Source organism: Filicampus tigris, chromosome 6 (assembly GCF_054856515.1).
Source record: "Filicampus tigris isolate MCC_2025a chromosome 6, RoL_Ftig_1.0, whole genome shotgun sequence".
Taxonomy (NCBI): Eukaryota; Metazoa; Chordata; class Actinopteri; order Syngnathiformes; family Syngnathidae; genus Filicampus; species Filicampus tigris.
The window spans coordinates 24,965,462-24,991,095 of NC_141222.1; the positions used below are offsets into that span (position 1 = coordinate 24,965,462).

The 25,634-nt window shown below is 42.2% G+C and overlaps 3 protein-coding genes across 8 annotated transcripts in view; all 3 read left to right on the forward strand.

Moving 5' to 3' along the window:
• Positions 1–8,116, forward strand: part of zcchc7 (zinc finger, CCHC domain containing 7) — a 45,273-nt gene extending 37,157 nt beyond the window's left edge. Inside the window, exons 8-10 of the mRNA XM_086034097.1 lie at positions 4,705–4,800; positions 6,091–6,208; positions 6,816–8,116. Coding sequence (XP_085890223.1) covers positions 4,705–4,800; positions 6,091–6,208; positions 6,816–7,369 — 768 coding nt within the window. The 3' untranslated portion in view covers positions 7,370–8,116. The remainder of the gene's footprint in view (positions 1–4,704; positions 4,801–6,090; positions 6,209–6,815) is intronic.
• A 1,615-nt stretch (positions 8,117–9,731) lies between these two features.
• On the forward strand, positions 9,732–18,980 carry pgm2 (phosphoglucomutase 2). Its single transcript, XM_086034437.1, has 13 exons — positions 9,732–9,963; positions 11,377–11,544; positions 11,917–12,108; positions 12,234–12,317; positions 12,401–12,594; positions 13,506–13,695; positions 13,774–13,871; positions 14,477–14,657; positions 14,738–14,831; positions 16,021–16,150; positions 16,928–17,117; positions 17,807–17,940; positions 18,019–18,980. Exons 1-13 carry the CDS (start codon positions 9,889–9,891, stop codon positions 18,119–18,121), a joined length of 1,833 nt encoding a protein of 610 aa, XP_085890563.1. The 5' UTR covers positions 9,732–9,888; the 3' UTR covers positions 18,122–18,980.
• A 1,152-nt stretch (positions 18,981–20,132) lies between these two features.
• Positions 20,133–25,634, forward strand: part of tbc1d1 (TBC1 (tre-2/USP6, BUB2, cdc16) domain family, member 1) — a 39,570-nt gene continuing 34,068 nt past the window's right edge. For 2 of the 6 annotated variants that reach the window (XM_086033347.1, XM_086033348.1), the window contains exons 1-2: positions 20,133–20,324; positions 20,942–21,414. In XM_086033347.1, the coding sequence (XP_085889473.1) occupies positions 20,950–21,414 (465 nt within the window). In that variant the 5' untranslated portion in view covers positions 20,133–20,324; positions 20,942–20,949. Of the gene's footprint in view, positions 20,325–20,941; positions 21,415–22,731; positions 23,072–23,696; positions 23,839–24,512; positions 24,586–25,634 lie in introns of those variants that run through there. The other 4 variants (XM_086033352.1, XM_086033353.1, XM_086033351.1 and 1 more) reach the window with 4 other exon arrangements.

Sequence of the window (25,634 nt, forward strand, 5' to 3'; positions counted from 1 at the left end):
AGGTCTTTGTGCCTTTCCGCTTAGTTGGATGGTTTCGATTATGTGCGTGTGGAGGTTGAGGCGTTTGTGTGAAGTTGAGTGGCAGAGATGTCGAAAGGTTTCACCTCCGGACCGTGCGGACCGGAGGAGATTGAATCAATCGCCGTCATCATCCAAAATAGGATGGAATGATCAAACAGCTGTTTTCTATTGTGATCGTTTGCGTTTTCATTTACTTTGGTCTGTTTGTAACAGTGTGTCTTGTTTTGTTTGTAGTTAAAAATTCATATTTTGCATATTTCTAAATTTACACATTTTTGTCGGCTATTTCTCTTTTGGAGAGCATCTCCACTCCTCGAAGTTTGTCCTGGTGATTCATAGCACTAATTAACCATCCATGTTAACTTATACAGTATGCATTAGAGATGGACTGATATGCTTTTTTCAGGGCCGATACCGATTATTAGTAGTCAAGGGGGCCGATAGCCGATATTTGGAGCCGATACTCATTTTCATTAAAAAGGAAAATATTGGCTACAAAATCTAAATAAAAATAAATAAAATAAATAAATAAATACAACTTCTTTTTTTTTTAATATTTCAAGAATTTTTTGGACAATATACATCTCTGTTCTTTGAACAAAAAGTTCACGGAGCACCCGGGGTTGTCAGCATGTCTTAAAAAGGATAAACGAAAACTTAAACAATAGCTCCATGTAGTTTTCTACAGTAAATGAAAATTTCAAAATGACAGAAATGTTCAACTTTCACATATTTCTGTTTTGATTTCCATATTTTTAAATTGATTTAAAAAAAAAAAAAAAAAAAGGCAGATGCCGATATTCGTCAAAAAAGCCAAATATCGGTGCCAATAATCGGCCCGGCCGATAATCGGTCCGTCCCTTATGTGCATGGTGACAGTTCTTTCTCTTTCTCTCTCTCTCTCTCTCTCTCTCTCTCTCTCTCTCTTTTTCTCTCTCTCTCTCTTTTTCTCTCTCTCTCTACCTCTCTACCTCTCTGTCTGACTCTCTCTGTGTCACTCACAATGAGCTTCCTTTTTCAGTATGAACCCAGCAGTCATGTATTGAGAAGCTGTTCTCTATGATAAAGCGTGCAGGTTTTGTCTCTTGTCGGCCCAGTAACATATGCAAACCGTTCCCAAATGCTGCAATAACATATGCAAAATGGTGCCACTGTCCCCAGCCCACTTGGCCCCGCCCCCTTACGCACACACAAGCCTTCTTGCTTCTCAGATTGCGTGTGCGTGCGTGTGTGTGTGTGTGTTTTCCCTCCGATTGTCGTGTGTAACAGTCTAAGCTTTGTGTTGGCCGAAGGATTATCACGGCTTTGCCACCAGCAGCCAAGCAAGGACCTGAGGAGACTGGGGCTTAAAAAGACAGAGTGTTGTAGTGTCCAGACAACTGTGGGAACACAGTTTTGTGTGTGTATGGAGGGGGGGGGGTGCACATGTGTGTGTGTGTGTGTGCGTGCAGGAGAGGCCACGGTCGGCTGGTTGGCGATGTCGACACAGCGAAGCCTTTAGGTCCGAAGCTTGTGGTTCTGCCTCCTATCCACGCCCAGCCTAAACTGTGTGTTCTTTCTCATCTTTTTACTGACCGGCTCAAGTATCGCCGCTCCTCCAAGTCCTCGTGTCATCTCAGCAGGAAGTGGATCTCATTGTTCTTGCTGCCATTGCACTGGGACTCAATCTGCGCTTTCATGCGGAGAGATGCTGAGCAAAGCGGCTCTGCTAGTTGAGGCCACTTGTCGTTTTTGGCTTTCATGGAGGATGAAGTCGAATGTTCGGGAGATGGTGTCGCTTTTTAAATTCTGAACAGCGTGGAGAATTGCATTTATTGTATGATGACTGAAACCACAAAGATGTTTGTGCACACTTCATCAACTTTGGATGGATAAATAGATAGATATCATAGGATATAAAACATGATTCATTCAGGGTAAATCAAATCCATCCTGTGAAATGATTGAATTCTTAGAGGTTCACAGTAAAGTTGGTTGGATGGAAGTGGGGCTGCTCGATGATGAAAAAATTATTAATCATGATTATTTTGGTAGTAATTGAAATCACGATTATTCAAACGATCATTTATTTTTTGGCTCAAAACAAGAAAAAGTTTCAACGTAAAAAATATAAAGACAAATAAACGTAAGGAAGTTCCTTTTGGACCAAACAAAATTGATCAAATTAGTGATTATAACATATTAAAAAAGGTGTCGAAATTCAAGTATGATTTCCTTGTGTAAACAAACATAGTGCTTTGGATATAAATGAATATTTAATTTTTTTTAGCCAATTTTGTAATCATAGAGTGTAATAATCGTTATTGTAATCGAATTTCGATTAATTGCACAGCCCTACATAGATGGATCCGGGATTTTATTTACCATTAAAAGGTTCTGAGGGAAGCTTTGCCCGGTTCTTTTATCTTTAAAGAATAAGTCAACCCAAACATTTTCTTTACAATAATATGTTAATATGTGCCTCCACTAGTCTAACCACGGCATTATGATTATCGGCATTATACTATCACTTTTGGTGATAGTAGTAATTCAGCCACGGTTCAGATCGATTCATATTTTTTACTGATGTTTAGGACGTGACGTCATCGCTCGTGACGTCTCCATGAAATGAGATAGAAAAGTCTCGCCTTGTAATTTCCCCTACTGTATTTATTCCTACCTGCCACCGAATGGCTTCACTGTAGAAATTTCCCGACACGCTGGACCACATTTATTTCTGTTAATACGTCGTCTCTTCCACGCATGCGGGTCACTTTGGCGACCTATGTGCTCATACAGCATTTATAATGTACACCAAAAATATCCGATTTTTTCACAAAGGATCCAAATTGAGCATTAACCTATTAAGCTCAACAACTCCCCAAAAAAACCCTGAAAAGCCCCTGAAGTAGACAGAAACATAATTCCAAAAGAATTTCAGAGCTTAGACATGTGGCTTTCACGCAGATCCGAGTGTATTCATCTTCACTGTTTCAATCGAAGAGGTAAAAATAAAATGTCAGTGCAAGAGAGGCTTACTTTAATTTTTTTTTTTTTTTAAATCGAGTGGTAATTCCATCCTCTTTTCTGTTACAAAGACGTCGATATAGTCATTATCTACAAACATATATCTTAACCATATATCACGTTCGACTGGTTCAAAGTCCACAATCGCGTCGTCTATATCATTGCCGTTATTCATTTCAGAGCTCCCGCGATCGACGGCGTCCGCCATTACCGCTCGAAAAAATTACAAATATCCCCGGACGACACACGTCACCGTCACATGTCTGTTCTGATGCATTTCATTGGTTAAGAGACCGAGAGTTAAATAATAAATAGAAAATGACGTATATGCTCTCCCGGCTTTAAGGGTCGAAAGACGCAACAGCGCTCCCGGCTCTAGTGGTAGAAACGCGGTTATGCGCTCCCGTCGTTAATGGGTTAAGACCTGCGGCGTTGTGAACCTAGCCAAAGTTAGATATATGTGTGCCGAGGGTGGGACGTTTCCTGAAATAAATTACGGGTATATGCAATGCATACCAATCTGACGGTCTGTACTCCGCTAAATGTCATCTCGGTTTGGAAATTGCCACTTGTGAGTAATTCATTTCATTAGCCTTTTAAGGGAGTGCTGTTTAGAAAGTGTTGATGGACGCTCATAAAAAAAAAAACAACTTAGTCAAGTGTCACCGGTCGATGCTGAAATAGGAGAGGAGGAAAGAAAGAAAGAATCACAAACCCTCTGCCCGTCCACAAGTGAGATCACCATGATTGGGGGCGGGGGGGGGGGGGGTGTCTTTGTGCTGGATCCTAGCAGGTTGAGATAACACAAGCCCAAGGTCAGAGTTGCAGCGACGCAGGAAGACCTACAGCCAATTTACATGAACGCTGAATAGGTCGAGGGGCAGGGCGGGTGGAGGTCGTGGGGGGGTGGGGGGGGGATGACGAAAACTGTGATCTCCGTGCCGCGCGCGTGCGTCCGTGTGCACGCTGTGTATGCGAGTGAGCGCGCAAGAGGTCTGTGATCTCCTGGCCTTTGTGATGGAGATGGGCCCGGCCGGTCTGACCCGATAATGATGCGACGCTCTAATAGCATTCATCCTTTCTACCGCAAAACTACTCAAGCGTTAAAGAGAGAGAGAGAGAGAGAGAGAGAGAGAGAGGGAGGGATGTGGAGAGAGGGAAGCTCGGAGGAGGCTGCTAACGCTAGCTAAGCTATGTTTAAGAAATGACATGGGCCTCAAATTGTGATCTGGGAACGAGGGGGCATCTTTAGACGTGTGTGCGTGCGTGCGTGCGCGTGAGACGTCAGCGGTAAATGCACTGCGCTAGCGCGGCTCTCCTCTTGCTCTTTATCAGTGTATATTTGCTGTGCTTACTGAAGCATGCAGGGCTTTCAGAATCCTGGCCCATCGGGGACGGGACCCCGTGACACACACACACACACACACACGCACACTTATCATACGGGGGTCATTACAGGCGTCTACCTATAGCCGCCGTAATCAGCAGTCTCTATCGGCGCCCATATTCACCACAGAGGCTGGTGTCAATAGCATGGGAATGATGGGAGAGAAGCGAAAGATTAAAACACATTGTATCCAGCAGGCTTATATATACCAGCACAACCGTAGAGAGGCATTTTGAATGTTAAACCTTCTTGTCGGACTTTTTCTTTCATTTGTGTCCTCCTGTGCTTAGACCAAGAAGGGTCCTCCTCTAAAGCAGCGGCGGCAGGACAATGGCCGAAGCCCCGCCTACTGCTACAACTGTTCCAGGAAAGGACACTTTGGCCATGTGAGTAACAATGTGCGGTAGACAGTCATGTCTTTGTTGTTTTTAATGCACGGATGGACGGTGCGGATTAAAACTTTCTTTTAGAGGGCTCATAAAGAGGGAAGTCAACCCAGGAATGTTCTTTACAAGAATATGTTCTATGCAAGACCAGTAGTTGAAACAAAGCATTCTGATAAATATTGCGTTGAATAAGAGTTGATCCGCCTGTTTTTAGCCATTTCTGGGGGCGGCCATTTTGTCAGTTTCGGTCGACTGAAAATGACATCGCACCTACCCAGGGCTCAGGTAACGACAAATCACGGCTCGGCTTTAGAAAACAGGCGAGAGAAATGACAAAATGGCCGCCCCCTGAGATGGCTAAAAACGGGTGGATTTTGATGCTTAACTAATTCCGCAAACGCAATATTAATCAGAATGCTAGTGGGCCTGCTGGCCATATATTCGTGAAAAAAAAATATGTTTGGGTTGATTTTCACTTTAAGTAGTAAAGTGCACCGGTTTTTGTCCATCTCAGGGGTGGCCATTTTGTCACTTGCTGTCAACTGAAAATGACATCACAGTTGCTCAGGGTTCAGGTAACAACCAATCATGGCTCAGCTTCAGAAAACAGGCGAGCCGTGATTGGTTGTCACCTGAGCCCCCGAGCAACTGTGATGTCATTTTCAGTCGACAGAAAGTGACAAAATGGCCGCCCCCTGAGATGGCAAAAACCAGGCGGATTTTACTACTTAACCCGTGTTCCACAAATGCAATCAGAATGCCGTGTTGGAGGCGTATAGAACATATTATTGTAAAGAAAATTGTTGGCTTGACTTTCCATTTAATGCTCACTTTGACTGACCTGTGAGAGAGGTTGAACACCAACCACAGGTGTAACAAAGACATGTACGTAACATCAAAAAGATTTCATCATGGATAAAGAAAAAATAAAGTAAACATACTCGTTTGGAAAGATTTTTAATCTCTTTGTCTTCTGGAACTCAATAAAATCAATCAAGTCACTGTGCCAAGGGAGACATTGTGGTTGGTAGTCTTCATGTAATTCTTGTTTAACACGTTTACTGAGGAAGTTGTAGTGTGATTGTAATCCTGCACTGCGAGCTACGACCGCACAAATACACATATTGTAAAATTCATACATTCCTGACAACTACCTGACCTATCTGGCGACTGTACCATTGAAGTTATCACAGTGACCATTAACCTCGTATACTGCCCGTATTGACTTTTAAAAAGAAATGTTAATGATTTTAACATGCTAACTAAGGCTTCTTTCTGTGTGCGCTTCAGGGGTGCACTCAGCAGAGGATGTTCAGGGGGTCATATGCTACTACGCCCTTCATCAACTATTACGACACCCTGAAAGACATCAAACGCAGACAAAACAGGCTGAAGAGCAAGGTGGAAGGTTGGTCACACAGTAAAGGAATACATCGGGCGTTTGAAGTAATCCCGTACTACTGTGTAGGGATGGACCGATTATCGTCACCGATATTTGGCTTTTTGACGAATATCAGCATCTGCCGTTTTTAAAAACTCTGCCGGCCGATAATAAATCAATTTAAAACTGGGGAAATCAAAACAGTAATCAAAACATTTCTATCATTTTGAAATTTTCATTCAAATGTAGAAAACTACATGGCGCTATTGTTTAAGTTTTAAACTATCCTTTTTAAGACATGCTCACAATGCCAATATTTCCCTTTTTACTGAAAATGAATATCGGCTCCAAATATCGGTTATCGGCCCTGAAAAAAGCATATCGGTCTCTCTCTACTACTGCGCATCACAAAATGAAAGGCAATTTGCCAGCATTTCATCAGATTCTCGCTCTCTTCAACTTGGAGGGACAAACATACTTGCTTCTAACGTGATCCAATTCGAGAAGTGTATTATATAACGTTAATATAATCGCACCCCTCTCATTTAGCTAAATAAAATCACAAAAGTATTAAACTAAATGCAACAATAGTTGTTTTTGAATTAATATTGTTACCGTTTCCCCCCGCCCCCAGAAATGAAGAACAATGGCCTTATGCCCGACAATTCTCAGACTTGGTTTACCGTTGGACCAACGAAGAAGAAACAAAAAATCAGCCACGCAAACAATGGCCACCTCTTCAACAATAAATTTGACAGGACTGCCTGCAACGACAAAGCCAGACTCAGCCATATATTTTTTTTGGACGCAGACGACCCTAAGGCTACACTATTTCCGAAAAGTAAGTTGAACAGACACAAACAACAGGAGAGTGCAGGCAAACAGTGGAAGCCCAAGAGAACGGTGCCCAGAGAACGCCCCGCAGCACCCAAACTCATCGTGGATGAACGAGTGGATTTTCCCAGAGGGAGAAGCGGAGGAGAGAACCCGAAGAAGAAGAAGAGTAAGAAGAACAACCAAGCGTCGCCGGCGGAGCTCAAAGACGAGCGTCGTTTTAGGACGGCGTCTGGCAAGTCAAAGAAAGACAAACACGACAAGAGAAATCATCTACGCAAAAAAATGGCCGCACAAGCGTATCCAACAGACGAGAATCTGTTTAACATCAAGCAAAGGAAACGCAAGCGATAGCAGCATGAGGCTGCGTGTGTGTGCGCGCGCGCGTCTGTGTTTGAGCGTGTGTCAGGTCTGCAGACAGGGTCCGACGTTAACGGTGACCGTGTGACTCGGGCCCGGCCAAAGTTCACCGATGCTGGCCCCACCGGGCCACCAGTACCAAGTTTCGTGAATAAATGAGGCAAAAATCAACACATTTTCGCCTTTTTTTAATATCTAATATTCAATATTTTGAGTGTTATCATTTGAATTGATGAGTCATCTGTGCTCTCGTTAGATAGTCCCCATTCATTGATGCCTAGTGTGCTAGATACTAGCGTGCGTTTTGTCCACTTAGTCTACATGCTTCACTATTTCATCCACGGGTAGGCCTACATATGACGTTTTAACATTTTGTTTTAAATCACAATATCTACATACCGAGGAGTGGAGAGTGTGGATATTTTTTTTTTTTTAAGTGGCTGCCTTGACACCCCATTCTTGCGTACATTTTGGCCGCTGAGACGACACGCTTCACCATTTCATCCACAGGCAGGCCCTACGTGTATAATTCTGAATTTTGTGTTAAGTGTTGTTTTAAATCAGGGCCGGTTCCGGCAGGACCAACATAACTTGGTGGCTCGACCACGACCACCCACAAAAAGGCCTAACGTCGGACCCTGGCTGCTAGTAATTTTCGAGTTAATAAAGCTCTAATGTTATTTTGTTCTGTTTTAATTCAGTTTGTTGCCATCAAACAAAATAAATTGTTGGTGATCGGCATTCTGTTTTTATTTTTGTTTTCTCACAGTTAAAAAAAAAAAAAAATGGCTCGGCTCTAAAAGTGTTTTAATGCCACTGATTGGAATAAATTGTAATTAGCTTGGAAACAGACTTTTTTTTTTTAACTAAAATTGCCTACAGTGGTGCTTTGAGCTACGAGTTAACTGACTTGTGAGTTTTTCAAGATACAAACACCATTCGGACAATTTTTAGCTTTGACCTGTGTATTTAAAACATCCTTAGCTTTGCTTTAGGAAGGTCCGCTTAGCTTAAACTAACAAACAATGCAAAACGCCATTCACATGCAAACGGTTAGCATAGGTAGTTGCCGTTTTAGAAGCAATGCACATTTGAACACAAATGGTGGAGCAGCACATTGAGACAATGTAACAATACTCACAGGCACATTCTATCATTCTATAGTCTGTCATGAATGAAAATGAGCATATTGTGACCCTTTTCGCCAATCAAAATTGCCACGGTGGTTGCTGACGGCTTGGCTTGACTCGTGGTTGGATCGTGGTTAAATTACCAAAATGTCCACAAAAAGACTTATTTTCTTCCTATTTTGTTGAGACGGGACCAAACTTCCGCTTTTGTCTTTTCCAATATTGAAACGATATAAGAGTCCACCTATTTCCACACCACCACGGTCCAAAACCGTTTTCCCTTCCACACTCTCAACACCTGGGTCTTAATTATATAGACCCGTGGAAGTGGCAAATTGACCCCAATGCTGCCCCAAGTGGTGGGAGGTCGAATATACCAAAATAATTCCACATAACAGAAATTGCTCGTACAGAGCAATATGAAGAAAAAGTGTAATATTTATTTATATCTTATGCACAACCAACTTGAAAAACAGGACAAAGCACTTCCTTCCGGTTCAGGTCACTAGCGGAACTGTATGGCAGGAGATTGGGACAAAGCCCCTGTAGAAAAATGAGTCTGTCTTCTGCAGTTTGTCTACAGCAGAGACATGAGAGAGCGGCTGTGGGGTAACATTACGTTGCAAATTGAATCTTTTATTTTTTACAGCGATGCATAATTTAATCACTATACAGTGATTTAAAATCAGTTTGAGTCGATGAATCGTTACGTCCCTAATTGTTAACTAACTGTTTCATTCGCCAAAAATGTTTTGTTTTTTCTTGGCATAGCGCCTCAGTCATCCTGGTCATGCATCCGCAAAGGTTGAATTGAACTGTTTGTTGAATTTATTGTGCTTTGTCGTGTTTTGAAATGACTGAAAATATAGCATTCTAATTAGGCTGACGACATATGCAACTGTAATTATGCCACTGATAATATTCCCAATCACTAAATTTCAATTGATCTCAGATTTGACATGAAGGCTACGATAGTTGGTGTTACCACATTTTCCTTAGCCTGGAGGCAACACACGAGAAACTCGTGACTCGTGAGTATTTGTTCATTCATTACAATGCTTAAAGTTGGCATATCCCAAGAGTGAAAGTACGATGAAATGTAAATTTCAAAAGCGGTCAATGTTAACACCTCCAACTGATATTTTACACATGAATGTTCGTGCTCATTCAACGTTTCTCACCCATCAAAAACAAGAAATTTCCGGGGTTTACCCCCCCCCCCCCCCCCCCCCCCCCCCCAACCCCATACAACTTGGACGCAGCAGTCTCACTTCGACCAGGGAGCTCGCATTAGCGTGTGTGCGTTCTTCAGAGAGGTGGGTCGTCGTCTTGCATTTTGAACGAGCAAGACATTCTCCCTCCGTCATCGGCCAAAGCAGCAACATGGAAAACGGCTTCACCAAAACCGGGGACGCTAAACTGGACCAGGCCGTCACACAATGGCTGCAATATGACAAGGTAAGATGACAGCTAAACTGTTAGCCTGCTAGCAACCACAAGTGCTGATGTTGGTCGACATTCCTAATTTTCTCATAAAGTCCGCTGTATTTGACACGTTATCGAGATGCCGATACTTTGACCTGAAACATGCACGTAGGAAGAAAGTGGACTTTGAATGGCATGAGGACGCTTCTTACTTCCTTTAATGTTAGCTATTCCGTTAGTGTCATACACTACTGACCTAAGTGTAGTTCACATTAAAATGTCAATTCTCGGGGCATTAATTGCTAAACTCTAGGGGACGAGCCTGTCATTACATTGCGTGAGATTAAAAAAAAAATAGAAAAGACGTAAAAAAACGAATTGGTCCCAAATTGTCCCTGTTTGTACTAGCAGGGCATCTTGGATAGGTAACTAGATGGACTCTTTGAACCCCCATGAAGGTAAAGAGTGTACTCACTGACTCGACACTGTATTGGGTACAGCCTTTCTTTTAAGTGAGAGTAAGTACCAAAGTAATTTATTTCAGTGGCAGTTTGCTGAAAGGCATGTTAGGTTTGCATAGTATTATTTTTTTTCTCCGTCATTCCTGAGAAGCACACTGACCTGCATGTCTTCGTGCAAACAGACTGAGCTGTCTTCGTACAAACAGACACAGAGGATATGAATGTTCACGGGATGGTTTACGCGCTGTGCGTAATACACTTAGGTGCATGCAACTACATGGCTAGCACAAACAGTCATTTGTTGCTTCCAAGTGACAAGGGATGTATACACACACTGAAAAGGTCACATTTGAAAATGGACACAGACTCCTCTAATTGAATCAGGGCCTGACTAGAGCTGCAAGTCTGCAACTCGAAAATATTGCAAATATTAATAATGTCTTAATTTGTCGATCATTTTTTCAATTAATCATTGAATTGGATAAAGAAAAAGTGTTGTTGGTTTTTTTTCATTTTAATTCTCATCCCTTTATTTAAATACTGGACATTATTTTAAATTGGCAGTGCAGAAAAGTGCACGAATATGGTTAAAGTATTGTTGTAAAACACAATGCATGTGCCCTGTATATAGGCCTACCGCATTTTTGTTTTGCTGGCGGTTAGCTTGACTCGCTCGCTTGAACCCAGAAGTTTATTTTTCGTCTTTGTGAAAACTTCTGTGCATTTGTAGCCGGGGGGAAGTGAAAGTTTAGTCGACAGAAGCCCGTTTAAAATTAGAGACGGACCGGCCTATAGACGGCTACTATTCCCCCCCCCCCCACACACCAAAAAAAAGCAAATGACGGAAGGGTACCCTCGCTGCAGACGGATGACTAATAACGGACGCTCAATTTTTAGTAACATGCACAGCTCTGAATTGAATGCTACAGAAACGTGTTATAATATATGCATGCTGATGATACTTTTTGACGTTTTCCAACCCCAGAATCCAAAGACGGTGTCTGCGGTGAAGCAGCTGCTGAAAGACGGCGCTGTAGAGTCGCTCAAGAAGTGTTTCTCATCCAGGATGGAGTTTGGTACGGCAGGTCTGAGGGCAGCCATGGGCCCCGGCATAGCCTGTATGAATGACCTCACTATCATCCAGACTACACAGGTTGGTTAATAGATAAACGCCTTCACGTTCTTCTTTTTTTTTTTTTTTTTTTTTTTTTTTTTTTTGTGTGTGTGACATTCCAAAGGCCCGCAGACAAAACATAGTGAAAACATTATGTTTTTGTTTTTGGTCTCAAGACGAGGACGAGGTCCCGTGTTTTGATTTTGAAGGCACCGTACTAAAAGGATCTGCTTTACCATGCAAGATGAGGAATTTTATTCTCAAACCAACATTTTAAAGGTTCAAATATAAAGTGTGATGTGGTGTGGTCGGTAAAAAGCCTTCTTATCTGTCTATATGGAGGAATGTTTATTTGAAGTCATATTGCCCATTTGTATTCAGCTCATTTTCCCCATTGTTCTCCCTCGACAGGGTTTCTGTCGCTACCTGGAGGAACGTTTTGCCACCCTCAAGGAGCGAGGCGTGGTGATCGGCTACGATGCCCGAGCCCACCCTGCCAGCGGGGGCAGCAGCAAGCAGTTTGCCCGACTGGCTGCGGCTGTGTTCATCAGCCGAGGGGTTCCTGTGCACCTCTTCTCTGACATCACCCCCACTCCCTTCGTGGTAACGTTCATTCTTCCCTTTTGCAGCTGCCCGAATGACTTGATGATTTCTCCGCGACGCCAGGCTGATCTTTGCTGGTGTTTTTTTTTTTTTTTTTTAATTTAATTTTTTTTTTTTTTTTTCAGCCTTTCACAGTTTCACACCTCGGTCTGTGTGCCGGTATCATGGTGACTGCCTCACACAACCCCAAACAAGACAATGGCTACAAGGTAACACCGCATTGAAACATTTTGATTTGAACATTTGATTTGAAGAATTTTCTCAATTTTACACCTGTTTCCTCTTCATTTAGGTATACTGGGACAACGGTGCCCAGATTGTGTCCCCTCATGACAAAGGCGTCTCCAAAGCCATAGAGGAGAATCTGGAGCCTTGGTCAGAGTCCTGGAATACAGACGGGGCCCTGAAGAGCCCCCTGCTCAAAGACCCCTATGAGGACAGCCACACAAATTATTTCAAAGCCATTCAGAAGCATTGCCTTCACAGGTAGTCACGGAAATAGCAAGCAAGTGGGCTATTTAAAAAAAAAAAAAATTTTAAATACTGAAAGCAAAAAGTTGTCCGCATTAAAATGCATTTCAAAATAAAATTATATCATGCATATGAAAAAATACCGGTAGTGTAATGTTCAATGTGCATGTCATTCATGATGAGGGCCAATTTTTAAAAAAAATTATTATTGTCTTTACATTTCAGCTGCTAGCCCTGCTTACACATTTGTTTGGATCAGACAAGATTTTAAAAGGGATCTGAATTAAGTTTGGCATTGTAAGAAAAGATACACACACTAGCAAACACCACTGAAAGTCTTAAAGCGAAAGTCAACCCATTTTTTCAAGAATATGTTCTATGCAAGCCCACTAGTTGAAAGAAGGCATTCTGATAAATATTGCGTTTGTGGAATATGAGAAAGCCATCCACTTTTAGCTAGCTCAGGGGGCGGCCATTTTGTCACTTCTGTCGACTGAAAATGACATCACAACTGCTCAGGTAACGACCAATCACGGCTGATCTGTTTTCTGAAGCTGAACCGTGATTGGTCGTTACCTGAGCAGTTGTGATGTCATTTTCAGTCGACGGAAGTGACAAAATGGCCGCCCCCTGAGATGGCTAAAAAGGGGTGGATTTTGCTGTTTAACTCATATTCCACAAACGCAAAATGAATCAGAATGCCGTGTTTCAACTAGTGGGCCTGCTGGGAACATATTCTGGGAAAAAAAAAAAAAAAAAACTTTTTTTTTTTATAAACTGTCTTCATGTGGACATGGCCCGTTTTGCACATTAAACCTCCATACTCAAGCATGCTAACGCCTATAGAAAATATGCCGCTGAAAATATGCAAGGTACGCCACGCTACCTTGTTAAAACGTAGTGGGTGCGGCTCTTTCTTCTTACAGGCAATTAAACAAGAATTCTCCGGTGAAAATCGTACATACGTCAGTGCACGGCGTTGGCCACTCGTTTGTGCAGTCAGCTTTCAAGGCCTTTGACCTTCACCCACCGTACGCTGTGGCGGAGCAGAAAGACCCGGACCCCGAGTTCCCCACTGTAAAGTACCCCAATCCCGAGGAGGGGGAGGGAGTTCTGGTATGCTCAGAACAGTCATGCAAGTATGTGGACAGTCATGTCGTGTCGGTGCTGTGAGTTTGTGTATGTGCTTTGTAGACCCTCTCCTTTTCTTTGGCTGAGACAGAGGGGGCCACTGTGGTGTTGGCCAATGACCCCGATGCCGATCGGCTGGCTGTCGCTGAGAGGCAGGAGAGGTGTGTTTATATGTCATGCGACGATTGTATTGTATCATAGGGGTGGGAACGATAATCGTTTTTTTCCGATGCATCGTTCGGTGTATCAAAAAGATCCTGAATCGATTTCTAGGTATTAATAATCGATATTTAAAGTTAAGAGAAAAAACTAAAAGCATGCGCAAGTGATTAAGTGCGCTTGTACGTCAGATGTCTGTGCTAGGCTAAGCTAATGCGTGACAAGATGGTAGAAGAAGCAAAACCTCATTCGAGCGCAGCGAAGTCAAAAGTCATAAATCATTGCCCTTCCTTGAGTTGTTTTGTTTTTAAAAATGTACCAGTGTTTTGCACGGACTATAAAACGGAAGCCAACGTAGTGATGCCTCGGAATCGAATCGTAGGCCTCTGAATCGGAATTGGATCGAACCGCGGGGCCTCTGAATCGGAATCGGATCGAATTGTAAAGTAAATTCCCAGCCATAGATTCCCACCACTATTATATCAGGATTTTTATTTATTTTTAACATTGCATTAAGAGCTTTGTGAATGTCCCGTCCCGTCCCGTCCCCCGTCCCCCCCCCCCCCCATGGTCATATACCGTATATTGTCTTCTTCCTGTTTGCCAGCGGACAGTGGCGAGTGTTCAGCGGTAATGAGCTGGGAGCGTTACTGGGCTGGTGGATGTTCCATTGCTGGAAAGAGCAAACCCCTGATGGCGGCGCTGTGAAAAACGTCTACATGTTGGCGAGCACCGTTTCATCCAAGATTCTGCGTGCCATCGCGCTCAAGGAAGGCTTCCACTTTGAGGTAAGGGCTCAAAAGTGCCCTTTTGGCATGCCCTTTTAACTTGAAAAATGCGGATGGAATGATTGCGACTTTCTAAATAGGAAACACTAACAGGGTTCAAATGGATGGGAAACAGAGCCCGGGACCTTTTGGATCGAGGCAAGACTGTTCTGTTTGCCTTTGAGGAGGCCATCGGTAAACACACACACACACACAGACACTCACATATTGACCAACTAGAGAAAACATAAACGGAACAAACAAGAAGAGTCCAGTTGCTTTACAGAATACTTTACTTGGATTACTGAGAATCCATGTAGACGTAAAAAAAAAAACCAAAAAACAACAACAACTCTGTTTTCAGCAATCACATACGTTGGGTTGTGCAATTAATCGAAATTCAATTACAAATTACGATTACTGCACGCAACGATTACGAAATTGGCGTAATCGTAAAAAAACAATCATTAATATTCATTTATTTGGGTATAAGATAAGAAGGCCTTTAGTGATCCCACAGTGGGGACATTTTTAGCGTTACAGCAGCAAAGGTCACACAGAGACGGCGGCATAATGTAGCCGTTGTTTGTTTTATTTGTTTACACAAGAGAAATCATACTTGAATTTATACATTTGCGCCATCTTTTTATTTTACAATAACTAATTTTATTTTTTTAAAAATGTGATCCAAAATGAACTTACTTACATTTTTTCGTCTTTATATTTTTTACGTTTAAACAATTTCTTGTTTTTATTTTTTCGGTACAAAAACTAAATAATCATGATTTCAATTATTACCAAAATAATCATGATATTTTTTTTTTTTTGTAATCGAGCAGCGATGCACATCCGTTTTTTTTTTTTTTTGTGACCGTAAGTTAATAATGACTTTGTCAATTATCCTATTAGGGTAACGACATAAGAGAGGGGATCTCCTGGTTAAGTCTTTGTGGCGTTCAATTACAGTAATTCTAATTATCCTTCTGATGTCACAAGCTGGTTTTATTTGCGGCCTCACGAGTGTCCATGTGATTTAGATTTAGAACAACTTCCCGTTGAATTTCTGGCAGCCTCAAACAAGACTTTTAAGTGAACCGCCAGTCGGTACAAATCACTGACAGACATTTGAATCGGAGAGTCCTCATTTGAGAGCCAACGGTGTCACTTCACACGTGATGGTTGGTATGGCATGGGAAAAAAAAAAAAAAAAAAAAAACTGTGACCCTGAATTAGTTGTATGGTCAATAGATGGCACTTCACATCAAACTGAATATGTCTATACCAGCGCATTGCTCTACCCTGTGTTTTGTGTTGGATGCCAAAGCAGCAACGGTCATCAAGTTGCATTGTACGTTGTGTGTGTGCGCCCGCGCGCGTGTTGCAGGGTACATGTGCAGTCCCTCAGTGTTGGACAAAGATGGAGTGAGCGCCGCCGCAATAGCAGGAGAGCTGGTTTGCTACCTGGCTGCTAAACAGAAGAGTCTTTCTCAGCAACTTACAGCCATCTATGAAGAGTAAGATTGCGCAGTTGCGCGTTGAATGTTCCCTCCGTAAAGCACGCTGCACCGCTGGCAAAATGGCGCGACAAGATGACTAAGCAATTTCCATCAAATGAACATTTTTTTTTAAAAACCTAGACCGGTGAAGGCTGTTGGCAGTTGCAGTACAACACAATTTTGTTTTCACAATTTCATAGCAGCTAAGAGCTGTAAAAAAGCACTTTGCAAACGGTAGACAATAAATAAAGACAATGAAAGGCCGTAATACACAAGTATTCATAAATATAGAGCTAAATGATATATGATGTAAATATACAAATAAAGCCAATAAATGAACAAAAAACACAATTGACACCTGGAGAAGAGCCGAAAATTTCAGGTCTGATCAAAAGCCAGAGAATAGGAATGTGTCTTCAGCCGGGTTTTAAAAATGGACAGAAGGGGGGGATTGCCTAACATCCAATGGGACCTCCTGAAGGGGATAAATCAACAGTTGTAATTTACAAACAAGCACAGTTTAAAAAAAAAAATCATAATTTTAAACCTTCAATTATGACACTTAATAAATAGTGAATTGTTTGCAGCTTTATTTCGCTTATGTCTAGTAAACAAAAACGGATCTACCACTGTTTGGACATTATTGTTCGGTCGCATGTCCGCACTCTTAATTTGGTATCTCAACATCCGACTCATGAGACGCAAAGTTTTACACAAGTCATTCTGTCATTGGTTTAACCCGGAGCATTTCTGCTCGTGACCACAAGGTGCTTACGTGAATCTGCTCTCTCGCAGGTATGGCTACCACCTCAGTAAGAACTCTTACTTCATCTGCCATGACCAGGACGTGATCCGCAGCTTGTTTGAGCGCTTGCGCAACTACGGCGGCAAGGACTCCTACCCGAGCAAATGTGGTCCCTTCTCCATCACCGCCGTCCGCGACCTGACCACCGGCTACGACAGCAACCAGCCCGATAACAAGGCTGTATGTACCGACCTTGTTTATTTTTTGGGGGGGGTTGTTAAAAAAAAAAAAAATCAGGTAAAAGCATCACCAAAATGTGAACAAACTCAAAAGCAAAAACATTGATTAAGCCAAGGCAAATATTTGACTTTAGAAAAATATAATGTGGCACAACACCAAATAAAAATGTCCCAAAAAAGTATACCCTGAAATAACAATGGTCTCATCTCAACTGTTTTTACAAATTACGTACTGTTTATTTTGTACAAAATTTGTATTTTGTTCTATGAATGGCAACCGTTTGTCACACTGGTTAATTTGACCTTCTACCATCTACTTGTTCTGCCTGTCACTATATGTCAATGGCTTACTACATAGAGGAACAAAGATACGTTTGTCGTAAATAAATAGTTTTCGGACCGGCTCAGTGAAATTGGATCATTTTCCCAGCCTGGGACAAAGACAACACCGAACAAATGATCAGCGGTACCTCGCCATTGTGAGTATTCAAACTGGATGTTTTCAGTGGGACATGGCCACTGACTTTAGTGTCACATTGTTATCAGTAGGTTGAAGCGTCACAGAAAGACAAATTACCCCCCCCCCCCCCCCTCCCGGTACTATGCGCAGTTGAGCAAATGCCTTTCTTATTAAAAAAAAAATGGTTACTTCCTCACTGTCTATTCTCTGCCACATTGTCTGGTCCCCAGATTCTTCCCACCTCCCGTTCCAGTCAGATGATCACATTCACTTTCTCCAACGGGGGCGTGGCCACCATGAGAACCAGCGGCACCGAACCCAAAATCAAATACTACACCGAGCTGTGTGCAGCCCCTGGTAACAGGTACAAAAAGCACGACCACGCCAAATCCGTGTCAGAGAAATGTGCTCGTTCTGATGTAATGACATAATCTGTTGGCAGTGATTTGGAGCACCTGGAGAAGGAACTGGACCAGCTGGTCGACGCCATCATTGAAAACTTCTTTGAACCGCAGAAGAACAAACTGCAACCAAAGCCGGAATAGAACTGACGTGTTATTATGTCTGTGTTAATTACAAATAGGTATCACACAGACCAGAGGACCAGTAGCAATTAGTAACACGGAGAAAGTAGGGATGTCACAATATCGCGATATGAAAATTGCCACAATATATCGTCGTGGTTGTGTCACGATATTGATGGCAGCAAATCTGTTCGTTTTACATTTGTGCAGTTCCAGCACCCTCTGGTGGTTAGTTTATTGGTGCAGTTTAATTTGATGCCAATTTTTTTTGCCACCTATAATGGTTGCATAAATGTTTAAGACCCACGCTAATCGCCAGATAAAGTGGAACAAAACACCGGCGAGTTCCTTCTAGATGACCCCATTCACAATGTGTGCGTGCATTAGCAAGTAAGTGCCTCAATATTAGGTGTTCGGTCATTGTAGGTCATCTATTTCTTTGTGAATGCTGTTAAAAAAAAAAAGAATATTGTGATTTTTTTTAAATCTTTTTTTTTAACAATATAGTGAGCTTTTATACAGTATTGTGAGCGTTTAACCTCCCCACAATATTGTGATAATTATATCACGAGGCTCATATCGTGACATTCGAGTATCGTGACATCCCTACGGAACAGCATTCCTTATGGCTTAAATCACTCAAAGCAAGATTAAAAGATGTTTAAGGAGGTTATTATCTTTATCAGACTCAAGAGTCTTTATTTTTCTTAATTTAAATGGGTTTTGGAGCTTTTTATTCAGTCATCCAGCTGTCTTGATGCACGCAGTACATTTTGAGCCGTTACAATGTGTCATGAAGTTGCTGGGACTGGTTTCATGTGAACAGATAAGCATTCCTGTTTCCTGTGAGTACTGTGATAATAAACACAATTTATCCTAATTTATTTGTTCATTCTTTTCCACACTTACATCGTCTTAGTAATGGTGTTGACAGTATCCAATAGACCGCATGATAATTATTTCACATGCAGATACAGTAGTTCACCTTTTTAAAAAATTTTTTTTAAAAGAGACCTATAAATACATCATAATCTAGAGACATCATTTCCAACCACGGTGCCATGATGACCCATCAGATGTGTAGCGAGTAATTATCCACTTTCACTGAATCGGTCCAAAAATGTATTTACTGACTGCAAATAATGTGTTTATTATGCAGTGATAGGCAGAACAATTGAGTTCTCATCCACTGGATGGCAGAATGTACAATTAGCCTACTTATCCGCCTGTTGCTATTCATACAACAGAATAATAGTTTGGTTTTTTTTACCTAAAAGATTTCTCATTAAAAAAGAAGTCAACCCAAACATATTTTTTTCAAGAATATGTTCCCAGCAGGCCCACTAGCAGAAACACGTCATTCTGATTTATTTTGCGTTTGTGGAATATAAAATAAGCAGCAAAATGCACTTGTTTTTAGCCATCTCCGGGGGCGGCCATTTTGTCTTCTGTCGACTGAAAATGACATCACAACGACCAATCACGGCTGACCTGTTTTCTGAATCTGAGCCGTGATTGGTCGTTGGGAGTAGTTGTGATGTCATTTACAATGACAGAAGACAAAATGGCCGCCCCCCAGAAATGGCTAAAACTAGTGGATTAACACTTATTCCACAATATTTATCAGAATGCCCTGTTTCAACTAGTGGGATTGCATAGAACATATTCTTGAAAAAAATACGTTTGGGAGAATCATTATTCAAGTACAGTATTAGCATTTTTTGTGACACTTTTTTAATGTAAAATATGTTACTTTGCTCAAAAGTTGGTGAGCACTGGTTTAGGAGGCACTTTGGCCAAATACCGACTACAATTCAATTCTAAAAACAAATTGATTTGTTATTCGAGTCCCGAAACATTTCACCCTGAAATGGTCACCATATATTTCTTTATTAATTCAATTCATGATGCTAAATTTCCCAACCCTGGCGTACACTGTAGTACTGTACTGTGCTGTCTACACTTGACTTGGGTATCCGTGGGCGTGCCCTGAGTACTGTGCACGCAGGCTCCACGCACTTGTCATGTGTCTCGGCCTGGTGGTTGGTGGAGGCAGAGAGAAACCTCTCTTCTAAATTTAACTCCCAACTAATCACATCACCAACCCCACCTCCTCCCTCTCTCCGTCTGCTTCGTTTGTGTGCTTGTCTTCGCGGGGTTTACGAATTTCGTGGGATCTCTGGACTGGACCTGTGGTTCTTGGCTCCGCGTCAAAAGTAAACAAGTAAGGAGACGAGAGAGAAAGAGCCTCGCAGATTTGATATCGTTTAAAACGTGTGGTTAGCAAGGCGACGAATCGGTGTTCAAAGTCGCGCGTAAATGAAACAATATAAAGTTATGCTACCGCAACTGTACTACATCATTTTGTTGGCATGCTGTTGTAATGCTTCATAAACATTTACTATGGACATCAAGAGTATCATGATGCTGTCCATAATGATTTCATAATCACAGAGTGGTTGTTTGTGACAGAGTTGTAGATATTCTTCATATTTTCATGTTGAAAGGGAGATCGATCCTCATCTGTTTCCATCTGTGTCCAAATATGATCCGGGCATGCAGTATTCCTGTCACGCGTGCGTGTCCTTGTGACGGTGCAAGTGCAAACAACACCAGGTGGTCATTTCAGCACACCCTCTGAATGACCACCCATCTACCCCCTGCGCTTCCAAATACTGTCAGGGGTGGGAAATGGGAAGACTTTTCTGGGGGCTCCATGCTAGTGGGGGGCCCCTGTGAGTAACCAGAACCCACCCCCACCCCAATTGCAGCCCTTGCTATTTGAAAATTGCTTTCTGGCACATTGCAATATGTGTAATTTTCCCTGATTGTGTTTTGCAGGAAGAACCATGGAGGGACTTTATTTTGAAGTGAAGCCCACAAGAAATATGTCCCGCGGCGTTCGTTTATTTTCCGAGCGCAGTCCATCAATTTCATCTGAGGCAACTTGTGGCGATACGACGGAGGAGGCGGTGGAGGAAGTGCAGTACATGCTGACTTTAATCGGCTCCCTCCCCGTCCACCGTATGACCACCATGGCGATGCTGCCCTGGGTGGTGTCCGACATTAGCAGGTCGCGGGAGCCCGGTCGGACGGTGACGCTATGCGTGTCGCCGTCGTGGGTGCGGTGTGTTTGTGTGCGGGCCGATGGGCAGCTTTGGGACCCCCTGACTCACGTTGTGCTGTTTGAGTGCCGACCCCACCGGGTGACCAAGCTCATCCACAACAGCCGGCAGCCCAGCAGCTTTGGATGCCTGCTCAAAGACGCTCCACGCTGTGCCTGCTACGTGTTCCAGTGCCAGGATAGCGCCAAGGTAAATGCGTGTCCGTTACCCACGGATTGCTCCAATGATCAAACGACAGAGGTCTTGTTACTGCTTGACAATTGCTATTCTCGAGGAGTTCAGAACATTCAGTGAGAGATTCGTCCCTCTCGTGGTTTCGTTTCAGTGATCGTAGTGTGCGAGCAGGACTGTAGTATGTGTGACTACGATGCGTAACAAGGAGGTAGTAGCCAGCATGAACATGACCTGCGCGGTGCACTGTAAACACATGTCAGTGTGTATACATAAACAATGTCACGAGAATCGGAAAGGTTTTTCTTGCTTTGGAATGCGTCGTCTCAGCTTTGCCATAACTGACTACACCAGCACAATATATTTTAAAATAAAACAAGCAAGATGTGATTAAAGTGTAGGTATTCAACTTGGATTTAAGTGATTTCATAAAAATAGGACATTTACTATTTAGGAATTGCAGTGCTACCATTGTATGCGTAGTATAACTCCGTGTGGTGTTCCGCAGGTGTCTGTTCTCAGGGTCCCCTCTTTTCATATATAAAAAATAGTTCTGTCCTCTTTGCGCTTTTGTGGGATTTCTCTAGGTACTGCGGTTTCCTCCCACACTCCAAAAACATGCTTCTGAGGTTAACTGAACACTCTAAATCAGACTCATTTTTGACACAGGCCACATCATAGTTATGCTTTCCTTCAGATGGCCGTTTTGACTGTTAACTCAAATAAATGTATGATCGCCTAATATTACATATGCACAACTGATTGATGGATAACTCGTTTTGAAATCAGAGGCCAGTAAATATTGTGACTATAATTTTTTTTTTGTAAAAGGGGGATTGGTAACTAAACATGCTTGCAATTTATGAAAACAATTTGGCTAGTTTAGCAAGAAACATGAAGTCGATACAAATAATTTGCTTTCGCGGGCCACATGAAATGATGCGGAGGGCCAGATCTGGCCCCCCGGGCCTTGAGTTTGACACGTGTGCTCTAAATCACAGGAGACCACTTCAGGGTGTACTCCAAGTTAGTGTCACTATACTTGCTACTTAATGCTAGATAATAGCCTTTAGCCTGCTATATGATCGTAATACAGACTGCGCATTATTTTGATATTTGTCTTGGATTTATGTATATATTTTCACCTCGCAATGATTATTGTGTTCAGTACAAGCTCAGAACAGTCTGTACCAAGCAGGATGTACAACTATGTTACTATGGAGACAATTTCCTGTGGCCCTGCGGCTTTTGTGATGTTTGTTGTGGTGTTGAGTCGTGTGTGGGAGGGAGAAGGGGGGCGGTTGTGACCACCTGTCGCTCAACTCTGTCACATTGACATTGGTTTTGGTCACATACACACGCGCAGACACAAGCACGCGCACCCACAGAGGTTTACGCGGCCATCGGGCGCAGCTGTTAGGCTTTGAACTCTTACCTAAAATTTAAGACGCAGCAACAAGTAACAATGTCACACACACAGTCACGAAAAGGAAAACTGCACACACACAGACCTGTAAACACATTGACAGGAAATAACGAACCGAAAGGTTTCTCCAATCATGTGACCCCCAAAAATGGTGATCGTAGTTTTCCTTGTGCGCATTATTGACAACCTTTTTGTGGCGGCATCACAAAAACAGAAACGCACAAACAAACACAAGCAACACACACTTAGGTAAGTTAACCCTTTCGATGCTTACTGAGCTGAGGTTTTACTGTGAAAGTACATCGGTAGAGTGCTTGGAAAAAATACACTGTTTGTGTTCAGATTTGGAAATGACCATTAAAGTAACCACTAGGTGTCACTATTACCTCTTTGTTTGCAGGGATCTGTTTTCCTTCATTCACTTCTCGTTGCACAGTTAATATGAATCTGATTCTGACAAACAAGTTGATTTCATTTGATTAAGTATACAGTGTTTAGTATATGCGTACAGTGTTTCCGTTGTTTATGTTTTCATACCGCTTGACGAGGCTAATAAAAACTGTTGACTAAGATTACGGTCTCTTATAGCAGATGAGGAAATCAGTTAATCAATCTCGACAGTTATGTTATACGTTTTGATTGTGCTGCTCTACAGGATGCTGATTAAGTGTGGAGCGGTTTGGAAAATGGATGGATGATTCAAACATTCATTCTTGTGTGATTCAGAAGTGTTTTTGCACCATCCATTTTAGTGCTTGTCCTCATTTGAGTTATTGTTCAGCTACAACCTATCCCATGTTGTGTAAGAGGTGGAGTACACACTGGACTGGTCATAAAATAATGTAAACAAACAAATATTCTTACTCACATTCAGACCAACGGACAGTCTTCAATCAACCCCAAATGTATGTGTTTGGAATGTGGGAGAAGGCAGAAGAAAACCCAATCAACCAGGTGTAAAATATGACAACTCCACACAGGAAGGCTGGATTGAGCCCAGATTTGAGCTACTCAAGGTAAAAGATCACAAAACTGTTATTTATGTATTGAAAATCGGCTCCAAGAAGAGAGGCGCCTGTGAAACTTAACTTGGAGGTACCATAAATTTGTGAAATCTATTAAAGCTGAACAACCAGCCCCTATTCTTTATCTATCGTTTTTGTTGCTGTTAACATTACATGAAAAAAAGTGTGTAGTAAAAAAAAAAAAAACGACATAACTTGTAGTAGTACTGTATATCCCAGGTGGTTTGTTCTTCTGATAGGGTGTGTTCTGCACAGGAAATGTTTTACATTCATTGCTCAGTGTAACGGTGCAATTAAATCTGCCGGCAACCGTCCACTTGGAGGAGTGAGATTTGAGTGCGGGTCTTTCCTCTTATTGGCGGATTTAGCCGCATTTTGATTTGTGTTACCCGGACTGAAGGCGGAAAGGACTCTGCTTTATGTTCAAAACAAACACGCTAGCCGAGTCATATGCGAGAGGGAGAGTGTTTAAGAATCGACTGGAGGGTCTTACTTTGGAAGGTGAAAAACGGATGTGTCGAGGACACTTGTTGGCTATCTTGACGATCAGTCTCAGGCTCCTTGGAGTTTGGGAGCCAGATCAACTTTGCAATGAAATAATATTGGAGCGGGGCTTTTTTTTGTGTGCCTTTGAACAATTTAACATCAATCGCCGTGTATGCCAGGTTTATGGCGGATGGGATGAAAGCGCGACTCCAGCGATTCAACTTGTTCAACCCCAAGCAGGGACCCAAAGATGTAAGTAAAGCTCTAGGAAGTTTTTGCTGAACTTTATGGGACAGGGCGAAGTGGACTGTTTAGGCTAACAGTAGCCGACGCCGCTCCTGCTCGTTGAGTTGCAAATTGTTGCTGTTTGACTTCTATGTCGAGTTTGTGGTCGTTTATGTTTAAAAGTCAATTACGCACTATACACAACTTTGTGGCGTGACTACTAAACGGTCGCCACCTGTCGTGTAATATTGGCCGCTGTATGTTGTTTTCATTTTGCACATTAGCATGATGGCTAACTTATCACTTGACTTCAGCTGGCATCACCGTGCCAAAGTTTTGGAACGGAGCTCTTCATCCATGTGTTGCGGTTAACAGAGGTGACAAAAATGCTCGTACGTACAAGTACTGATCTATCTATCTATCTATCTATCTAACAAATTGAAGAATTTTAAAAGCACTTAAGAACAAAAGAAAGCCAAACATTTTCAGTTGATTATTTTCAATTAATGATAACTGAAAACATTTCTTCATTAGTCTGCCATAACTCATTAGCCAAACATCAGTCTTTGTAGCCAACAACATCAAACTGTTACCTTAAATAAGGCTATGGTTGTGGAATATCTTGCTTCTCTAAATCCAATGCTGTCATTGTTAATGCTTCCTGGTACGAGTTCCTCCATGTCTTTGCTTTCCCTGGTTTTTTCCCCATCTTATAGGTCCCCGCAAGCTTAATTGATTTAAATGTCATCGGACTTGTCTATTATTATTTTTTTTATGCAGAGGTTAAAAAAAAAAAGGGGGAATAATTTAGGGTTAAAATATTGTCGGCAGTTGTAAACATTTTTGAGTTGCCCATGTGCAATTTTTCACTCTTCGCATCATGGCTTGGTCTCTAATGATAGCGAATCGCAAGTCTTCCCTGTGCCATATGTACTGGATGAAGTAAGCGCAGCTGAAGACGCAGTCAACCCATAAAGTTCCAAACAAACTTTGCTGCGCTTTGGCTGTGGTGGGAAAGCAATTCGGCAACGATCCAATGGTTTCTTGTGACGTATTTTCATTTGCTTGGATTACAT

Bases quoted from the DNA above. Each gene is read 5' to 3' on its own strand.
- pgm2 (XM_086034437.1), top strand. From the start codon at position 9,889: ATGGAAAACGGCTTCACCAAAACCGGGGACGCTAAACTGGACCAGGCC. The intron at 13,696-13,773 runs GTATGCTCAGAA...TGTGCTTTGTAG, and splicing joins AGGAGGGGGAGGGAGTTCTG to ACCCTCTCCTTTTCTTTGGC. The intron at 17,941-18,018 runs GTACAAAAAGCA...ATCTGTTGGCAG, and splicing joins TGTGCAGCCCCTGGTAACAG to TGATTTGGAGCACCTGGAGA.